This window comes from Ailuropoda melanoleuca, chromosome 2, assembly GCF_002007445.2.
Source record: "Ailuropoda melanoleuca isolate Jingjing chromosome 2, ASM200744v2, whole genome shotgun sequence".
NCBI classification, from domain to species: domain Eukaryota; kingdom Metazoa; phylum Chordata; class Mammalia; order Carnivora; family Ursidae; genus Ailuropoda; species Ailuropoda melanoleuca.
Genome location: NC_048219.1, coordinates 170969595 through 170986427, shown reverse-complemented (window position 1 = coordinate 170986427; position 16833 = coordinate 170969595). Strand labels below are relative to the sequence as shown.

Below are 16833 nucleotides of genomic sequence, written 5' to 3'. Positions count from 1 at the left end.
CAAACTAGCAAGGGGGGTGGGGGGTGGGGAGGGAAGGGAAGGGGGGGAGAGAAGCGATCGCGAGAAAAAAAAAATGCAACCTCCCAAAATAAAGAGCAAAGATTGCATTAGGAGCGAACAGCGCTGCAGAAATAGATGGCAGCTTCGTGTCAGTGAGTTTGCATCCCCCTTCCTGATCCACGAGCTGGAGTGATTAGAGCCCTGGAAGGGAATTGTTACTCCCGTGGAGAAGTCCCCTTTTCCTGGCAGCCGTCTGCACTTGTACATGCTGGATGCCTCTCTCCATCCACCCCACTCACTCTCTCCTCTCTCACCTCCTTTCTTCCTCTCTCCTGCATTGATTTTTTTTTTCCTTTTTAGTTGACTGAAACAAAACAAAACAAAAGGGCCACTGGATGTCTGCCTTCTTGGGGGGTGAGCCAGACAGACTGACAAACAAACAGACCCAACTGTGTTCGGGGGAGGGTTTCTCCTCCCGTTTTGCCCGGCAGCAGCAGCATGGACGTGTTGGCTAGTTATAGTATATTCCAGGAGCTACAACTTGTCCACGACACCGGCTACTTCTCAGCTTTGCCATCCCTGGAGGAGACCTGGCAGCAGGTGAATGATTTAAATTACTTGTGTAAATCGTGTGGTGGCGGCGGAGACGCAGGGGCTGCGTTGGTGTGGGCTTGGGGTTGAATTTTTTGTTTGTTTTATCCCCCCCCCTTTTTGATTGTTTGTTGTTTAAAATGTTTTCGGAAACAGTCATCTACGCTTACCTCTCCACCCACCCTCTAACCCCGTAGTGTGCTGAGCTGAGTAGCCGGTCTGAGCTGCCTGCCTGCGTTTCAGTTACCAACACACATCCTTGCGCACACGTTGTCGGGCTCACTGTCCCCAGCACAGACCTGCGTAACTTCTGGGGTTCGGAGGAACCGGGTGGGAAGGTGGTTTGGGGCTTTATGAGCCATCGATGACAGGATACTGCGTCCCTATATGCTGGAGCTCTACCTACTTGGTACCTTAAATCAGGTTCTGTTCTTTCAGCTGGTACTGACAACCGACCGTCAGATGGGGGTCAGGAGGTGGGAGCATAGCGGAGTGTTTTCCCAGTAATTAGCGAGTGTCAATGAAATATAGAAGCTTGATTTTTAGGTGAGTAGGTGGGCAGGAGGGAGAAGAGCCCAGTGACAAAAGATACTCAAGGATTAGGAGGAGGACGGGAAGATGTATCTATCTAACGCTGACCATGCATTGTAGATTTCCCCAGTGCAGTGCCTCTATGTGTGTCCTTGTTTCTCTTTTTTGTTTGGGGGTCCCTCCCTGGTGAGAAGGCACAGCTACTGACAAAGGGTGGTGTGTGTTTCCATGCCTCTGACTTTTGTCTTAGAGGACTAGTTAAGAAACTCCTGTGATGCTGAAGGGCACTGATGCCAAGTTGGCTAGGCGTCCCGCTGAGGGCAAAGCGGGTCTGGTGACAAGTTCACTGGCCTTTGTGAAGTGGAATAAAGAAAGTGCTGGTCAGTGGAAAGTGCTAGATCTGCTGCGGAAACAGTCGTTTTCTCAGCAAGGATTAGGAACTGCTGAAGGGACACTCTGCAGGAAAGATGGTGGGTGGGGGGCAGGGGGGTATGGGTATTCTTTAAAAATACTCCAGTGTGCACCATGGAACGTCCAAGAAGACAGTCTGCATTTGCACATCGGAAGTGTGAACTCGCACAGTCCGTCTTGAAGAAACCAGCCTGCCCTTGGGGAGGACTGCGAGAAGCTTGGTGTGTGGCTTGCTCATGTAACTTCGCTCAGTGACAGCAGCTTGTTAAGGCTAATGAACGGCTGAATCTCTTCTGCCAGGATCCAAAGCAGGATTTGCCAGCTTGAGGCTAGGTTGTAACAGTTGCTGCTTTAGTGAGTGAGGTTTGGCTTTGGGTATAGGGAGCAGAGTGGCAAAGCTGATCCTCTGACTGTACCTTTGTTACTCGTTGCCTCTTCTCCCCTGATTAGAGGCAGTGAGGTTTCCTCCAGGTGCTGGCCTCCGCTGTCTATGTGGCCACCATCCGTTGCTGCCTAAGGATGCTGGCAGAGACCTTCGACTTTGTCTCCGAGTGCACACATAGTTCACGCATTCTTAGCGCAAGGCATTTCTTCAGTGCATCCTTTCCCCCATCCCTAATGAGACTGTCTCATGAAGGGTCTCACCAGATCTTTTCCTCCTTTCATTTCACATGCTAATGAAGCCAAAATGTTGCCAGAATTTCGTTTTCTGAAATAGCTTTCATTTCACGTTGTCAGCCCACTGGTGTCAAACTGGTTGCGTATTAACGACTGTCTAGACAGGTTAGGGTAGGGAATCTGTTGATTTAGTCAGCCTGCCCAAGGCAGCCCTTGTTTGTGACTAACTGTTAAGCAGTGTTGGAGGGAAGAAAGTTGGCTTTATTTGTTACAGCGTTCCCTCCTGATGAATCACACAACTTTGTTTTGGTTCAAGTTTTCACAGTAGTAAAGCCTGCTTTGGGGGAAGGCCTCGCCAGAGGAAACCTGCTTCCCTAGATCTGGTTAGACCATCCAGGAGAGAGTCTCGATCTGTAAAGAAACATCACTGGTTTGATAATTAGGGAATATATTAGATCTATTGTTTCCTCCGAAGCCTTCTGTGCCTTTCCTTCCCCCTCCTCTCCCTACCCCTCTCTACTTGCCTCCCTCAAGGAACCTCTAGCTTAGTTTCTATCTGCAGGCCAAGGAGTCTCACCCCCCCCCACACACACACACCTCCCTCCTTACTTCTTGCCTTAACCCTCTCCAACTGGCAATGCTCTTACCTTAAAACCCTTTGCCAAGCTATTTGAGAGGCAGCTCAGAGGCCACACTGAAACGTAACTTGTGGGGAAGCACTCCTAAATAAGATATCACTCCAAGGAGATTTCTGCTCCGGGCTCTGTAGTCACAACTGCTCTCTTGAAAGGTGACTGTGACTCGAAGTTCATGCTGATGACAAAACCTCCAACCTCAATCTCTTCCTTCCTCCCTCTCCTGCCCCCCCCCCTGCTTCTGAGTGTAAGGAGGGGGGATGGTTATACACAACTGTCAGGGCCAAATCAACCATCAGATGGTGAAATTTTGAGACTCCTTTGCTCAAAATGGCTTAAGAAGATTGCTACAGAGAACCCCCAGGCAGGAGGAAGTTTCCTGATGCTCTGGGGTAATAAGATTTTAGAGGTCAGATGAGGAGCAATTATTAGATATTCTCTGAAAGTGAACAGTGTACCTGGCCTTGAGGAGATGAGCGAAATACAGAGATTCCAATAATCTGATTTGGTTTGTAGAGAAAGAGTGGCTTGGATGATAAACCCAAGAACATCTGTGCATTTGGAAATTAAGGATGGACTCTTTGGGGGATTTTATTTGAAACTGTGGCCTGGGATAATTGTCCTGCTTAACAGTCAGTGAGCTTGGGATGGTCCTCCTGTCACGGGGATCGTCATTTTGACATTGGGCTTTCAGGCAGTGATGTCTTTAGCAACCTACAGCTCCAACTCTGAAAATCATTGCTGGTGTAATTTTAAAATCCAGATGGACATCCTACATTAACAGCTCTCCATTCCTGGGCTCTGACTGCATACTTAAGCACTTGGCCCAAGTAACATCATCTCTGCCTGTCATATAACTGTAAATTACACTGTGCTTATGTGGTCTCTTATTTTATGGAATTCAGCTGACGCACAACTCTTAAGGCTACCAGCCTTCAGTTCTTCGGAAACTTGCAGGAAATTTTCCAAGAGCTGTCTGAGCAAAAGTAGGAAAAAGTCAAAGGTAGGACAGAAGCCGGAGTAGCTTATAGGGTACCACTTGATGATGGATAAAGGGAAACACATTCATGAGTTTTGTTGCCAGTAGAAATCGTGATTTTCCTGGACCCACTGCTGACTTGGAAAATAAAAAGGATTTGATAGGATACTCTTGGGTATTTTTCTCCAAGAAGCTACAAAGACTTAGAATTTGGATAGATTTTGTATACTTAGTCTGCTCTTTTCACAAGTGCAGGTCAAGTAATGAAGTTCTGAGTCTTATTTGCGCTTAGCTTTGCTTCATGCCATTGAGGAGCATGGTATGTTTACTTGAAAACTCTTATGGAAGTATGCTTGTTGTTAATGCTGATTCATAATTGGCAGATGGGGTCAGTTTCAGGCCTCCTTTTTGCTCAGAGAAAATTTTCCACTGCTACTGGAAACAAATAAATAAATCATAGAACATTCCTCCCTCCTCCCCCATTCCCCCATTGTTTTAAACTAATGGCATACTTGGCTACTGTACGAACTAAAGTGTCCCCATAACACTGCAATTTCATCTTGGTTTCAGGCACCCTGGAACGCTTTTTACAAGGGCCTTTGATATGAGGCATCTCTAGGGGACAACCTACAAAAATGGTTGCCTTCCAAGAACAGCCTCATGATACAAGGGATGGGTTTTGTTCTGTGAGCTACATTGCTTTTTCCTCTTTATGGTGATCTTGCCTTCGCACTGCCTTCCACAGGCCTGAGCAGCCAGGTGCTGTCTCAGCCAGAAAGACAAAGCAAACTGTAGGGTCCCTGCATCTGCAGGTTTGCCTCTGTCCCCAATTTGCAGAAAACCTTGTCATGAATTAGAATTTCTTGGCAACAGCACCACCCAGGGAAATTTGTAGACACAAAGGAGCCTTGCTAACCACACTGAAAGGATAAAATAGCTGGCTTTTTTTTTTTTTTGGTATGTTGTTTGTGTGCTCTTCAGTTACCATAAATCTTTTTTTTATTTGAAACAGTGACTTGGTAGATGAAAAAAAATGAAAACTGTCCCGTTATTCAGATTTTCTATATAAGGATGCAATCACTAAATACATGTAGCTTTACAAATGAGAGCACATGTGAGTGCAATCAATCACGCACTTAGCCTTTCTTTTATAGACTCGTTTCCATGTTCTTTTTAATAGATACATCTTTGCGTAGATTTAGGGGCTCACAAACATTATCATTCGGTCTACCTGTTTGCAGTTCTGTATTTTAAAGTGAGTGAATGTTACACTGCAGATATTTTTACTACATCTGTCTTTTGTGGGGGGATAAAGGAAGTGGTGACTTCTTTGTTCTCCATGAAACTCCCACCCCCCACTCCCTACCCTGAGGAGAATGTGATGTTGGGGTCCAATCCATTTAAAGGGCAGAGCAGAAGATGCACTGTGACAGCCTCACCCTGAAATGATTTATGTTATGGGTATGTCAGAGACCTTCAGTGTTCAGATGTGGACTCTTCCTCTCTTCCAGCCCATTCTAAATATAAATGCCAGTGGGGGCTATATGCCTCCTCGCTTAAATGGGAAGAGTTTAGAGAGGGTCCTAATGGGGCTTTTAGTAGCCACTCTTATAAATCTTCAGATTCTTCTCCCTTCAGAGGATTCGTGATTTTAACTTTTTGAGTACAAGAAGGCATTGCAGTCTTCTTGAATCACTCTGTGCCCATTGCGCAAAGAAGAATACAGTTTTCTCTGGCCAGCCCCCACTGACTCATGTTGATGGAATAGCTGACGCCCCCTATCTCTGCAGTTTGTAGTAGTGTGCAAGGGTTTTGTTGTTGTTGTTTTTTTCCTCACCTAAGCTGGACCCTGTGACTGGCCAATGCAGAGAACGCCTCTGTGATTCCAGTTCACTCAGTGAGCATGTATGGTGGAATTGGGATTTGCTGAAAGTTTAGGACAGCTCCCCAATTTAACCTGAGTGGTGCCAGAAGGGTGAGGGGTGGAGAGTTAGTCTCTCTACAAATAAATCCCTTTGTTTTCCTGAATCATCTGAATGCTTACTTAGCATAAACAAGTAGAAACGTTTTAACCCGAACTGCTGAATCTTCATAAGTACAGTGATTAGGAAGCTCTACAACTACTAATGTTTTAAAGTCGGTGGAACAGTTTACAGTGTCTCATCATTAATGTTACATGTAACCTGGGCAAGCTCAGAGACACTCTTCCACCCCATTCCGTTGCGTGCTTACCCTAGAACATCCACCTGAGAAACCATCCTTTTTCAATTTAGTTTAAGAGTTCCCCAAATAAATGAAGTATTGCCATTGCCAGCACATGTTTTTACCTAAAAATGGTCATGATCGTGTTTGCCTTTATCTGTAGCTGCTGATTTGGAGAATTATTTCTACTGCCTTGAGTCCTTTTGTTTCCCTCACTTGGCATTTTGGTGTGACAGAGAACTTGCTAGGTGTCCTGCTAAGTGTATTGTGTCCATTTCTCCCTCCATTAGAGCAGCTTCTAGTAGCCCTGCCCACCATACGTGTGGTCGATTGATATTACAGCCAAGGGCCAACAGCAGCCTTGGAATATGGGCTGAGTGTCAGCCTGCTTGAGGTATGAGTGACTTCTGATTTCATAGTGGTAGCATTCCTGATTGAGCTGGTGGGTGCAGTCACTCATACCTTGTGAGATTTCCTTTGTTTATGTTGAAATATGGAGAATATTTCACAGTAAATCCTTCATTCCTTAATTGTGGTTATGTGCCAGAATACTCTGTGGGTGATGCTGGTATAGATTCTTCCCTGTGAGCTTGACTCCAGTAGGGGAGAGTAAGCATATTCAAAATTAAGTGATACAGAATCAGAACGTAATTGCCAAAAAAAGAAATTTTAAGACCTGTGAGTTTTCGAACACTGACCTGTGCCTATCTGTATTTACCCACTTTGTCACAACCTTGTTTATAAAACCTGCTTGAGATTTACTAAGTTCTGTTGCTCTTTTAGCTAATGGCATGTTGGGGCTCATGGCCCTTTTAGGGCGGATGAATATACAGTGTGAATACTCATGTCCGTAATGGCCAGGAAACAGCATCCATGTCATTCGGAAATGATTAGAGGTAATTAAAATAATGAATGTAGAGCCACATGCGATATCTATTTCTGAATATGGGTTTATTGACATTTCCTGAGGGTCATATTGAAAGTCAGGGCCCCAGGCCTTGTACTAAACCTGGGAACATAGAATCTTGGAATTTCAAATCCTGAAAATGATCTTGGTTTCTTCAGTTCTAAAATGCTGGTGTTGGACCAAGTGGTTGTTAAAGCAGATGAGACCTTGAACCCTCCAAGGTCATATAGCTGTTGTTAACACCGATCGTGCTTCCAGGACTCAGGACCCTTTCTGGAGGCCCACATCAGTTTGTTTGCTTTTGGTTACACTGTCTTGAGTATACTTGGAGTCACTTCTCATTCTTGCCTCCTCTCTCTTTCCCTCCCTCCCCTTAAAGGGAACAAGAAAATCCCCTTTTTGGGATAAAGAAAAGGGGGGTAGTCAGAAGGGGGAATGAAGCATGAGAGACTATGGACTATGAGAAACAAACTGAGGGCTTCAGAGGGGAGGGGGGTGGGGGAATGGGATAGACTGGTGATGGGTAGTAAGGAGGGCACGTACTGCATGGTGCACTGGGTGTTATACGCAACTAATGAATCATCGAACTTTACATCGGAGACCTAGGGATGTACTGTATGGTGAGTAACATAATATAATAAAAAAACATTAAAAAAAAAAGAAAATCCCCTTTTTGACTTAGAACACTACTAGTTCATGGAATCTTGAAATTGTCTGGGACTTAAACCAAGCTATTGAGTATCTTGGTGCAGCATTATGAGTATGATTTAATCCCTTTTCCACTTTTATAATAATGTGTAGTAGCCTGGAAAATGTACCCTGTCCTGAAAAAAAAACCAAACAAAAGCCCCCAATTACAACTCCAGTTTTATTTTGAAAAGGTCTGTCACTTCAATGATAACAAGCAGAGTGGGAATAAGGAGGGTGCGTGATGTATATGGTAGGGGGTTGGGATGGACAATAGAACTGGGGTTTTATGTAGAAAGCATCCAATGTGAAACGGCTTTTTCTCTGACACCTTGCCAACAAAGGGACCGCACAAAACTGTGACAGCAATCATGTGCCAATTAGGGAAAAATTGTTTTGAAGTTTTAAAAAATGGCTAGAGCAGGCTGGATGGACAGCGAGGTTGTAATGGTTTACAAATTTAAACCAAAAAAATACTACGTATTGAGATAAGCAGTTGGGAAGAAAGTCAACTTTTATGAGCTTTTCAAAATGTCCTTTTAGGGCTGGTGGATGAAGTCGGCTTAAGTCTGCAGTGTACCTCCTTCAGAAGGGAAATGTAGGGTGCTCTTCACCCCTTTGCTTGGTGATTTTTTGCCTTTCTCTACCCAATCCTGGGGAGTTACAATGGTGAAGATTCTCTGTGGGAACTCATCTCACTGATTGGTGTCACCTCTGCAGTTTCCTGTCCAGATGGAGACTTCCGTATTTCCTCAGAGCTATACCCTGCATCTCCAACTGCAGGTATTTTCCTTTCAGGCCCCCAAAGTGGGGATGGATTGAAAATGTGGGACTGACAATAAAAGCTTTTGGGGGTGTCCCATGATCACCTCAGCTGACTGTGTCCCAAAGCTTGAACTCAACAACGTCTTTCCTCTTTTCCTGGCTGCCTGGTTTCTTTTATTGAGATAACCTTTCTTGCGATCTGTGTTTGACGCTCTAGTCACCTTTGGCCCCTCTCTTCCCTTGCATCCAGTCAGGTGCCAATCCCACTGATTTGGCCCCTGCAGTACTTCACCATGGCCTTCCCCTTCCTGCTCCCTCTGCCATCCCCCAGGGCAGCCCCTGGCACGGCCCCTGGACTGACTTTCTACCTCTCTCACCATGTTTTCAAGCTCTTGATGTCTTCCTGTTGCACATAGAATGAGGCCAAACTTCTAAGAGTCAGAATGTTCTAGGATGTTCCACTCAACGTGGGTAGTCGTCACGATTCCACCTTTTATGTGCAATAAGTGCCCTCCAAACTGCATCACTGTGCTTTTCCTGCTTTGGTCTTTATTTCTGTCATTTCCTTCAGCCTTTTCCTTCTTCCTCCCTCTTCCCCTCTGATTCTGTTAGTCCAAATTTTCCCCATCTTTTAACTTGCAGAGGGTTGCCACATCTTCCAGGAAACTCCTTTCCCTCCCCTTGGGTGATAGTAATTGCTACTACTTCTACACTCTTGCGTAGAACTTTTTAATTTTTCATGATGCTTTTTAGTTTTGTTTTGTAGTATAGCTTCTTTTTCTTTCCTTTCATTCCTTCCTCCCTTCCTTCCTTCCTCCCACCCACCCTCCCTCCCTCCCCCCTTCATTTCTTTCTTTTCTTTTCTTCTCTTTCTTTCCCTTATCTTTTTTTCCTGTTCACTTGTTTTTCCAGTAAGGTTGTTTGAGATAGAGCAGAGTTGATGCCTTGGTTATAATTTTGATAATCAACTTTTAATATGTAACCCTTCAGGTTCATAGAGAGCCTTGCACACAGTAGGCATTCAATAGATATGTGAGGATTATGATATGATGGTGAGTTAAGATTCGACTATGTCTGCAGCAATGGTTTTCAAGCATGGCTGCACCCCAGACCAATCAAATCGGTATCCCTTTGGGTGGAATCCAGGCATCAGTGTTTTTTTAAAGCTTCCTGGTGATTCCAACATGCAGCCAAAGGCTTTGAGCCATTAAGCTACAGAGAGTTAATATCAGATATATCCGAGTTGCAGGTGCCTGCTGCTTATATGGAAATATCTGCTTTCCAGTGTAACTTGGAGTCTAAGTGTAACAGAGGTTTAGAATAAAGCAGGACAGTGTTGGTGGATGCACTTCATCCAGCTCATTGGTTAATAGTGACGGCCCAAGCGTTGTTTCATCCTTCTTGTTTTGCTTTCCCTCACCTTAAAGTGTCAAATGCAGTCCCATTTGGCTCACATTCCTGTGACCCACTAGAGGTTTGCTTAACCTGGTCAAATTCCGTTTCTGGTACCTTTGTGGTGTTGGGCATTCAACTGCAGCCATGCCGCGCTTCAAATAATTCATTCTCGGCAGGCCCTCGACCATGATTTTCCACTTACCTCAGCCTGCTCTGTGGTTTTAAAGGGATGGATGCATGCATGAACGTCTGTTGGATGATGCCAGATAGGCATTAGGTAGCAGCTCTCCATATTTCTTACTGACCTCACTGTTTGGAAGTAGACTCTGTTTATAAAGGATTTCAAAGGACCCATGTTTCTAGTAAGAGGAGCAAAAATAAACTGTGGAAGAATTGCCACTGAGGACATTCAGGCAAGGAGGCTGCCTCCTTGTCTGTAGAAGGCTTAGCTCTTGTGGTAATGACCGTGGCATGTGGTGATCTTCACAAAGAAGCCTTAGAAGTGCCTCTATTTCACACTGCGATGTTTGCAAAAATGTATGTACTATAGCTACGTCCTTTTATCTATAAACTGTCTTTGATGGGGGTATGGTTGGCAAGAAAGAACATCAGGAGAGGAGCTCAGAGCTTAGGGTTGAAGGATGCCTTTTGGAAAGCTCAACCCAGCTGTGAAAACGGCAATTAGCTGTGGAGCAGTTGCTGTGCAGGGGAGTGCCTGCCTGCTCCTGACCCTGCTCGCGGGCCCACCTTCCGGAGCTCAGTTAGCAGGAATTCAATGGAGTGGTCACAGTGCTGCCTCTTATTTTTGGAGAGGCGGCGAATTTGTCGGCGTACAAAGGAGTAGAAATAGATTCCCCCTACCCCATACCTTTTGAGCTTTTGGTGTTTGCTCAGAGGACCACTACAGACCCTGTACATAGAGCCCGGTTCCTGCCTCTGGTGGGAGAAGGGGTCTGTTGTGAGGAGGCTGTATGAGGGGCTGATTCTCCTATGAGCCACCGACATGCTGCTAAAAGGCAAACTGAGTCGCTGGCTTCACTTCTGTGTTCTAAGATAGTTCAACCCTTACCTGTGCATTTGCCTCTTTACATCAAGGTTCTTGTTTTTTGGGTTTTTTTTTTTTTTTCGTACGGACCAAGAGATCATTTCCTCCATGATGGGGATTTTCCTGTTTGCTTGGGAGAGTCTAACAAGCATCTGTATTAAGCGTTGGTTCAGAAGGGCTCCGGGTGTTTTGCTCATGGTCTCTTGTCATTAGCACATTCTTTCTGTAACTAAGGAGCGGGCAGATATTTCAGAATTTCCCACTCGGAGGTGAGAAAATTGAAGCAGGGGAAGATTAAGCAAGTTGTCTTCTCGTAGCTGCAAAGCAAATGAGTTGCAAAAGCAGTATCCACGGCACACACTTTCCTCTTCCCTTTTTCTACTTGGCGACTCTTCCTGTCATCATAACAAGCGTTATAATAATATCTAATACATGTCAAATACTCCCTGAAGATGATCTCATTTGAACTCCTCCTATGTAGCATTTTATTTAATCCTCCCAACCCTGTGAGATACAGATTCTGCACATCTCCATTTTACAGATGGAGACGTTGAGGTTGGAGGTATTAAATGGCTTGCCTAAAGTCACGCAAATTGGAAGTGGTTGAGGCAGGATCCAAACCCAGGCAGTCTGCTCAGCACTAATTTTTAACATTTATACTGACGCTTGGTGAGATAGGAGACACCAGGGCAGAAGCTAAAGGTCATGGTCTGGCGACTGATGGCCCTGTATGGATTTGAACAATTCTCTGCTCTGTCTTCTTCCTGGGTCTTGGTTTTCTCATCTGTAAGAGGACTGAACTATGCACTATCTCCTTTGGGTCAGTGTTTGGTGGTAGGCAAATTACATGGAGGTTTTGGAATAAGGCAGAGCTGAAACCTTGAGACAGTATCTCTGAACCTCATTCTATCATCTGTAGAATGGAGTTAATAAGGGCAGGCATGTTGGCTCTCTGGCCCAATGTTGGCATTTAGCATCCACTTAAAAAATGCTCATTTCTTCTCCATTTTCAACTATCTTTCCTCTCCTCAGTAACAGTGCAAAGTGGCGCAATGCTCTTTTTCTAAATGGTATCACTGATCTAAGACACCAGTGATCCTGGAGTGTCTAAGAGAAGGTGAATGACGGAAACAGGGCAGGAGAGAGGTCTGGGCATTGGGCATGGTATTCCTTTATCCATCCCACAGGGGAAGCTCTTATGAAGTCATTTGTACTTAGAACTGGGGAGAGACTAGCAATATCCATTGTCCCCTGAAACTAGGCCTATGTGACATGTTGCAATTCGGTTGGCCCGCTCATGTACATTTCCAACCCATTCCCCTTTCTTTCTCTCCAGTCTTACTTATGACTTACTTCTCTTAAGTTTTTCCAGCGTGTGGTTATTTTTTTTAAGAGCCAGAATTAGGCATATATAACATAATACAGTGCTGGTTACTACACCTGCCATTTCTGCCTTACCTGATGACTGAGCTTACAGCAGCTTATGAGAGTGAATCAGGTTTTATGAGATCTATAAATATCTCAGATAGGATTTTTATTTCATTTTCCTCCTTCAAATAAGACATAATGGAAGCACTCACATACACAAGGAATATTCTTTCTGTGATAAAGTAGGACGTTTTTGAATTGGCCTCTGAAAAGCAATAATTTGATGTGGTTGTTCGTGTTGGGAATTTTATGGGGGAGGGGGAAGAATCATGCATATGCTGCTATAAAACTCAAAGATTATTTCCTCATATTGAAGGTCTAGCCCAGCACCTATGGAGAGATTTATTTCAGAGATGCCAGCCCGGTGCACAGACTGCATTCCAGTGTGTATATTTGTGTTTTCTTTGATACATAGAAACCAGGGAAGGAGGGTCCCATTGGCTGGCAGGAGGGGGGCTCTTGGAAAGAACATTTACAGTTCTTTGTCTAACTTGCTTCCAGCTATCCCAAGGGAGAATGTCCTTATCCTTCTCCCCACTTCACAGATTTCCTGAGAAGTCTTCACACCACTTAACATATCAATGAGATCTTTTTCCTGGAATTTTTTTTTAAAAAAGGTCCTAAACTTACCCAATTTTTTTTTTTAACTATACATCAACCAATACCAGGAATGGAAAGGATTTTTCTTATCTTGCTCTTGAGAAGTATCTAGAAGGAAACTTGAACATATAACTTTAAAAAAAAATGTATTTTAAAAAACAAGCTGTAAGTGTTCTAAGTACCCCAATTTTTCTGCCTAGAAAATGGAAGACAGGAGCTCCATTTGCCATATCTAATCCAAGGCCATTGTGACAAATTTAACTACAGATTTAACTATCTGACTCTCTGATTACTTAGGTGTTTTGTTTTGTTTTGTACAACTTCTCTCTACATACATCTTCTCCAGTTCTCAGTAGCTTTGTGTTTAACTAGATGATAATTTGTTCTCATGTGAACTTAGTATACCTGAACCAAAGACATGCAGAGGATTTTTGCTTTAATATCATTTAATTTTTTTTCTATTTAACATCATCTCAGTGTGTAACATAATCCTCCCATTTTGGCTCTGCCACATATACCCACTGTTTTGTGCTTATCATCAAATGATGTGATCTCTTTCCTTCTGGCTAGAGCTTACCTTAGGGTAGAACTAGGAAGAGTTAGATTATCAGGGACACAAACAGGAAGCTCCCAGGCTGAGCTGGCTTGAAGAGGTGTTTTATTTGGCCAGCATACATATTTCAATTTTCTTTTTAATTTGAATGCTTTTAGACAGATTATGTACTCATCAATTAACCTTGTCCCCATTATTTCTGCCTAACTTCATTTCTGATCTCTGACCTGGTGAGCATACGTTTGGATTTGTGAGCCCTACAACTGGCGGCTCTCTGAGGCACCTTCCCCTCCAAAATGCTATGATTTGGAAACAGCCTTTATTTTTCCACCCCAGTCTCAAGCTGGATTGCTTTATACTCTCACCCAGAATTCATTTTCATTGTGTCTTAGGTTTCTCTGCCTTGTTGAATGTCTTTGTTTGGGGTTCTATTTTATAGAGCAGCTTCCAAATTGCATCTGAATTTCTCCTAGTCATCCAGGTTCTGTTGTAGATCCTTGAAATCTGGGATGGAAAAGACCATCTGGTTTACCCCTCTCCCCGCCTGGGCTGAGCAGTTGCTCCAGAGCATGTTCATTCCTTATTGGTATTTGCAACATTTTCCAGTTTGGAAACCGAGTTTCCCGAGCTTGCAGCCTCTTCCTGATCTAAGTGAGAGCAAAATGGGACAATACCAAACAAAAAGTATTTTTTGGTCAGATAGCCCTCATTACCAAAGGGCTGCTATTGTCAGGGTTTCTTTTGTCACTCCCGGAGACCCAGCTGGTCAGTGGTGGGAAAAACTCCTTTTTGAGGAAGAAAAACATGTAATAAGTTTCTTAGTCTGACATAGAGGCATGTTGTACAGAATCCCATTAATTGCTTTAACTGCATATTTTTTGTTGAGGTGAATTTTATATGACTTGTTTCACAGAGGAAGTGATGCTTTTTGTGTGAAGAACTCCAGGGCATTATAATAAAGTACTTTCCTGAGAATCAAGTAATTTGCTTTCTTCCTATCCTTGGCACGCAAATACTGCCAGCAAGGCACTTGGCCTTCATTTTCTAATGCTTTCAGGATGCTGTTTTACATTAGAGGTATTTAAAAAAATTTATTATTTTATATTGGCTCCCTTATATTACTAAGGATATCACTTAGGTTGACCAGATGGTGAATTTCAGGGTCGTTCCTTTCCTGTTTAAAAAAGCCATTTCTTTGAAATACTTGATGCTGAGGGTTCCTCCTTCTTTTCTCTAATCCCCAATTCCTTTTCCTTTTTTTTTTCTTTTCAAAAACTTGAGTGCTAAGTAAAGGTCCAGGGTCATTATCTTGTTAACATACATATTAATTACTTTTTAAGCTAATAACTATTTTACTGTGTGAATTAGCTTACTGTTAAAATATTTCTGAAAAAAATATTTCAAGGAAGGAAGGAAAAGAAAAGAAGAGAAAAGAAAAGAAAAACAGACATGTGGACTTAAAATGTCCTTGCACAGTTTTCCTATGAAAGAGAAGCAGAATGCAAAAAAACCTTTGTCTTCCTACCCAAGATGTATCTGCCTAATTTTTCCTTCTGCTTTTGCTTCCATCATCTCTTCATTATGCTCCCTCTTCATAGAACCAGAATTTTACAAATATTAGAATTTGAAGACCATGGGACACCTCACTACAATCCCTTTTCCCCCTCCTCAATTTGCAGGTAAACTGCCTGAGCCTCAGAGATCATTATTTCAGTCCAAGCCAGTATTGGACCTTCAAGAATTGTGAGCCCCTTTTCAATAGTTTAAATACATTCCCATGTTTTTTTTTTTTTTAATGAAAAAAAATTTTTTATTATGTTACGTTAGTCACCATACAGTACATCATTAGTTTTTGATGTAGTGTTGCATGATTCATTGTTTGCATATAACACCCAGTGCTCCATGCGATACATGCCCTCCTTAATACCCATCACCAGTCTATCCCATTCCCCCACCCCTCTCCCCTCTGAAACCCTCAGTTTGTTTCCAGGAGTCCATAGTCTCTCATGGTTTGTCTCCTCCTCTGATTCTCGTGTTAACACAATGCATGGTGCAGCATGGTTCAAGGCAATGCCTCTCAAAGGGTGGACTGCACTTCTTAAGCCTCAAGAGCGCAGTGTCAAATAAAACAAATTACCATGGGAGGCAGTATTTTTCCCTTTCCAGGTTTGTTTTTTTTTTTTTTTCCCAATCCTTGTGACTAACTCAAGGAGAAAGTATGTGATAGTATGTCTTTAACACCAAAAGCTTGATAATCTTTCCTTCTTTTCTTCCTCCTTCTTCATCTTCTCTTTTTGCTTTTTTGCTTTCTCACTTTCTCTCTCTTCCTCCTCCTCCTCCTCCTTCTTCTTCCTCTTCTCCTTCTTCATCTTCCTCTTCTTCTCATAAAGAGAGAACATATCTCAGACCCAGAGCTTCTGGCGGGCAAACATCCAGCTAAAAGTTAATAATATCATTTTGGCTTGTTGTTTTTAATTTTATGGTTATCTTTTATGGGTAGATATTTACAGATAAAGTATTTTAAGATATGTGCAACCTTAATACATAATGTCTTAGTGAGGCAATTAAAAAAGAAAATGATAGGGAAATGATTGTACAGATGGAATGTTGATTTGGTAAAAATGCATAGAGCTGGAATGAAAATTAAGTTTGAGAAATACTGGTGTGGTAGAGAATTCAAGGGATTTGGAGTCAGAAAACCTGGAATTTTGTCCTGACTTTGTAAGTATAAACCAGGGCAAATTGCTAAACTGCATTTTCCCATCTGCAATGTGGGGATTGTAATAATAGGACTGTTATAATCAAATGATATATGGATGTGAAAGTGACTTGTAAACTGTCACATGCTATATGATGTTATTGTTTTCTATTCTGTGGTAGGGAAGGCTTTTGTTTCAAGCCTTAAACTAGCACTTCTTGCTGGCTTTCTTCCTCCTTATGATTTCTATTCAGTTTTCTGAGCAGAAATGTAGTAGCTTTTTATTTGTTCAAATAGGGCTGTTACTTGTGACATACTCAAAGCACTTGGAAAACATTTTCCTACTGGTTGTCTAAAAAGTGGGGACATTTCTTGTGTGTGTGCGTGTGTGTGTGTTAGCTTTTGCATTAATTTTGAAAAAGTAAATTTAGTTTATGGTCTATGGCATACCAAAACTTCTGGATAAAGATGGCATATTTGGCTTAATTTTTTTAGATACATTTAAAAAAATTAAAGTATTTTACCATGCATGAAACTGTTGTGTGTGTGTGTGTGTGAGAGTGTGTGTTAGTACCCAAGGATGGAGGAAGTTTGGGGTTTGTGTAGAAGTGAGAATTCTGGGGACAGTTTGCTTCTGAAAGTGGAAGTCTGTGTGGCTAAAATGACTCATTAACAATGTACTGTCACATGTTGTTAGATGATAAGAAGATGGGGACTTACCTGGGTAGGAAGTCCTAGACTTACCATGACCTCTTAGCTTGACTTCCAGGGAAACCCAGCTTATGTCA

The 16833-nt window shown here is 42.9% G+C and overlaps 1 protein-coding gene across 2 annotated transcripts in view; it reads left to right on the top strand.

Moving 5' to 3' along the window:
- The first annotated feature begins 28 nt into the window (after positions 1-28).
- The window catches only part of KLF7 (Kruppel like factor 7), an 88698-nt gene continuing 71893 nt past the window's right edge, over positions 29-16833 (top strand). Inside the window, exon 1 of one of the 2 annotated variants that reach the window (XM_034655064.1) lies at positions 29-600. In XM_034655064.1, coding sequence (XP_034510955.1) covers positions 499-600 — 102 coding nt within the window. In that variant the 5' untranslated portion in view covers positions 29-498. The remainder of the gene's footprint in view (positions 601-16833) is intronic. The other variant, XM_002918086.4, reaches the window with a different exon arrangement.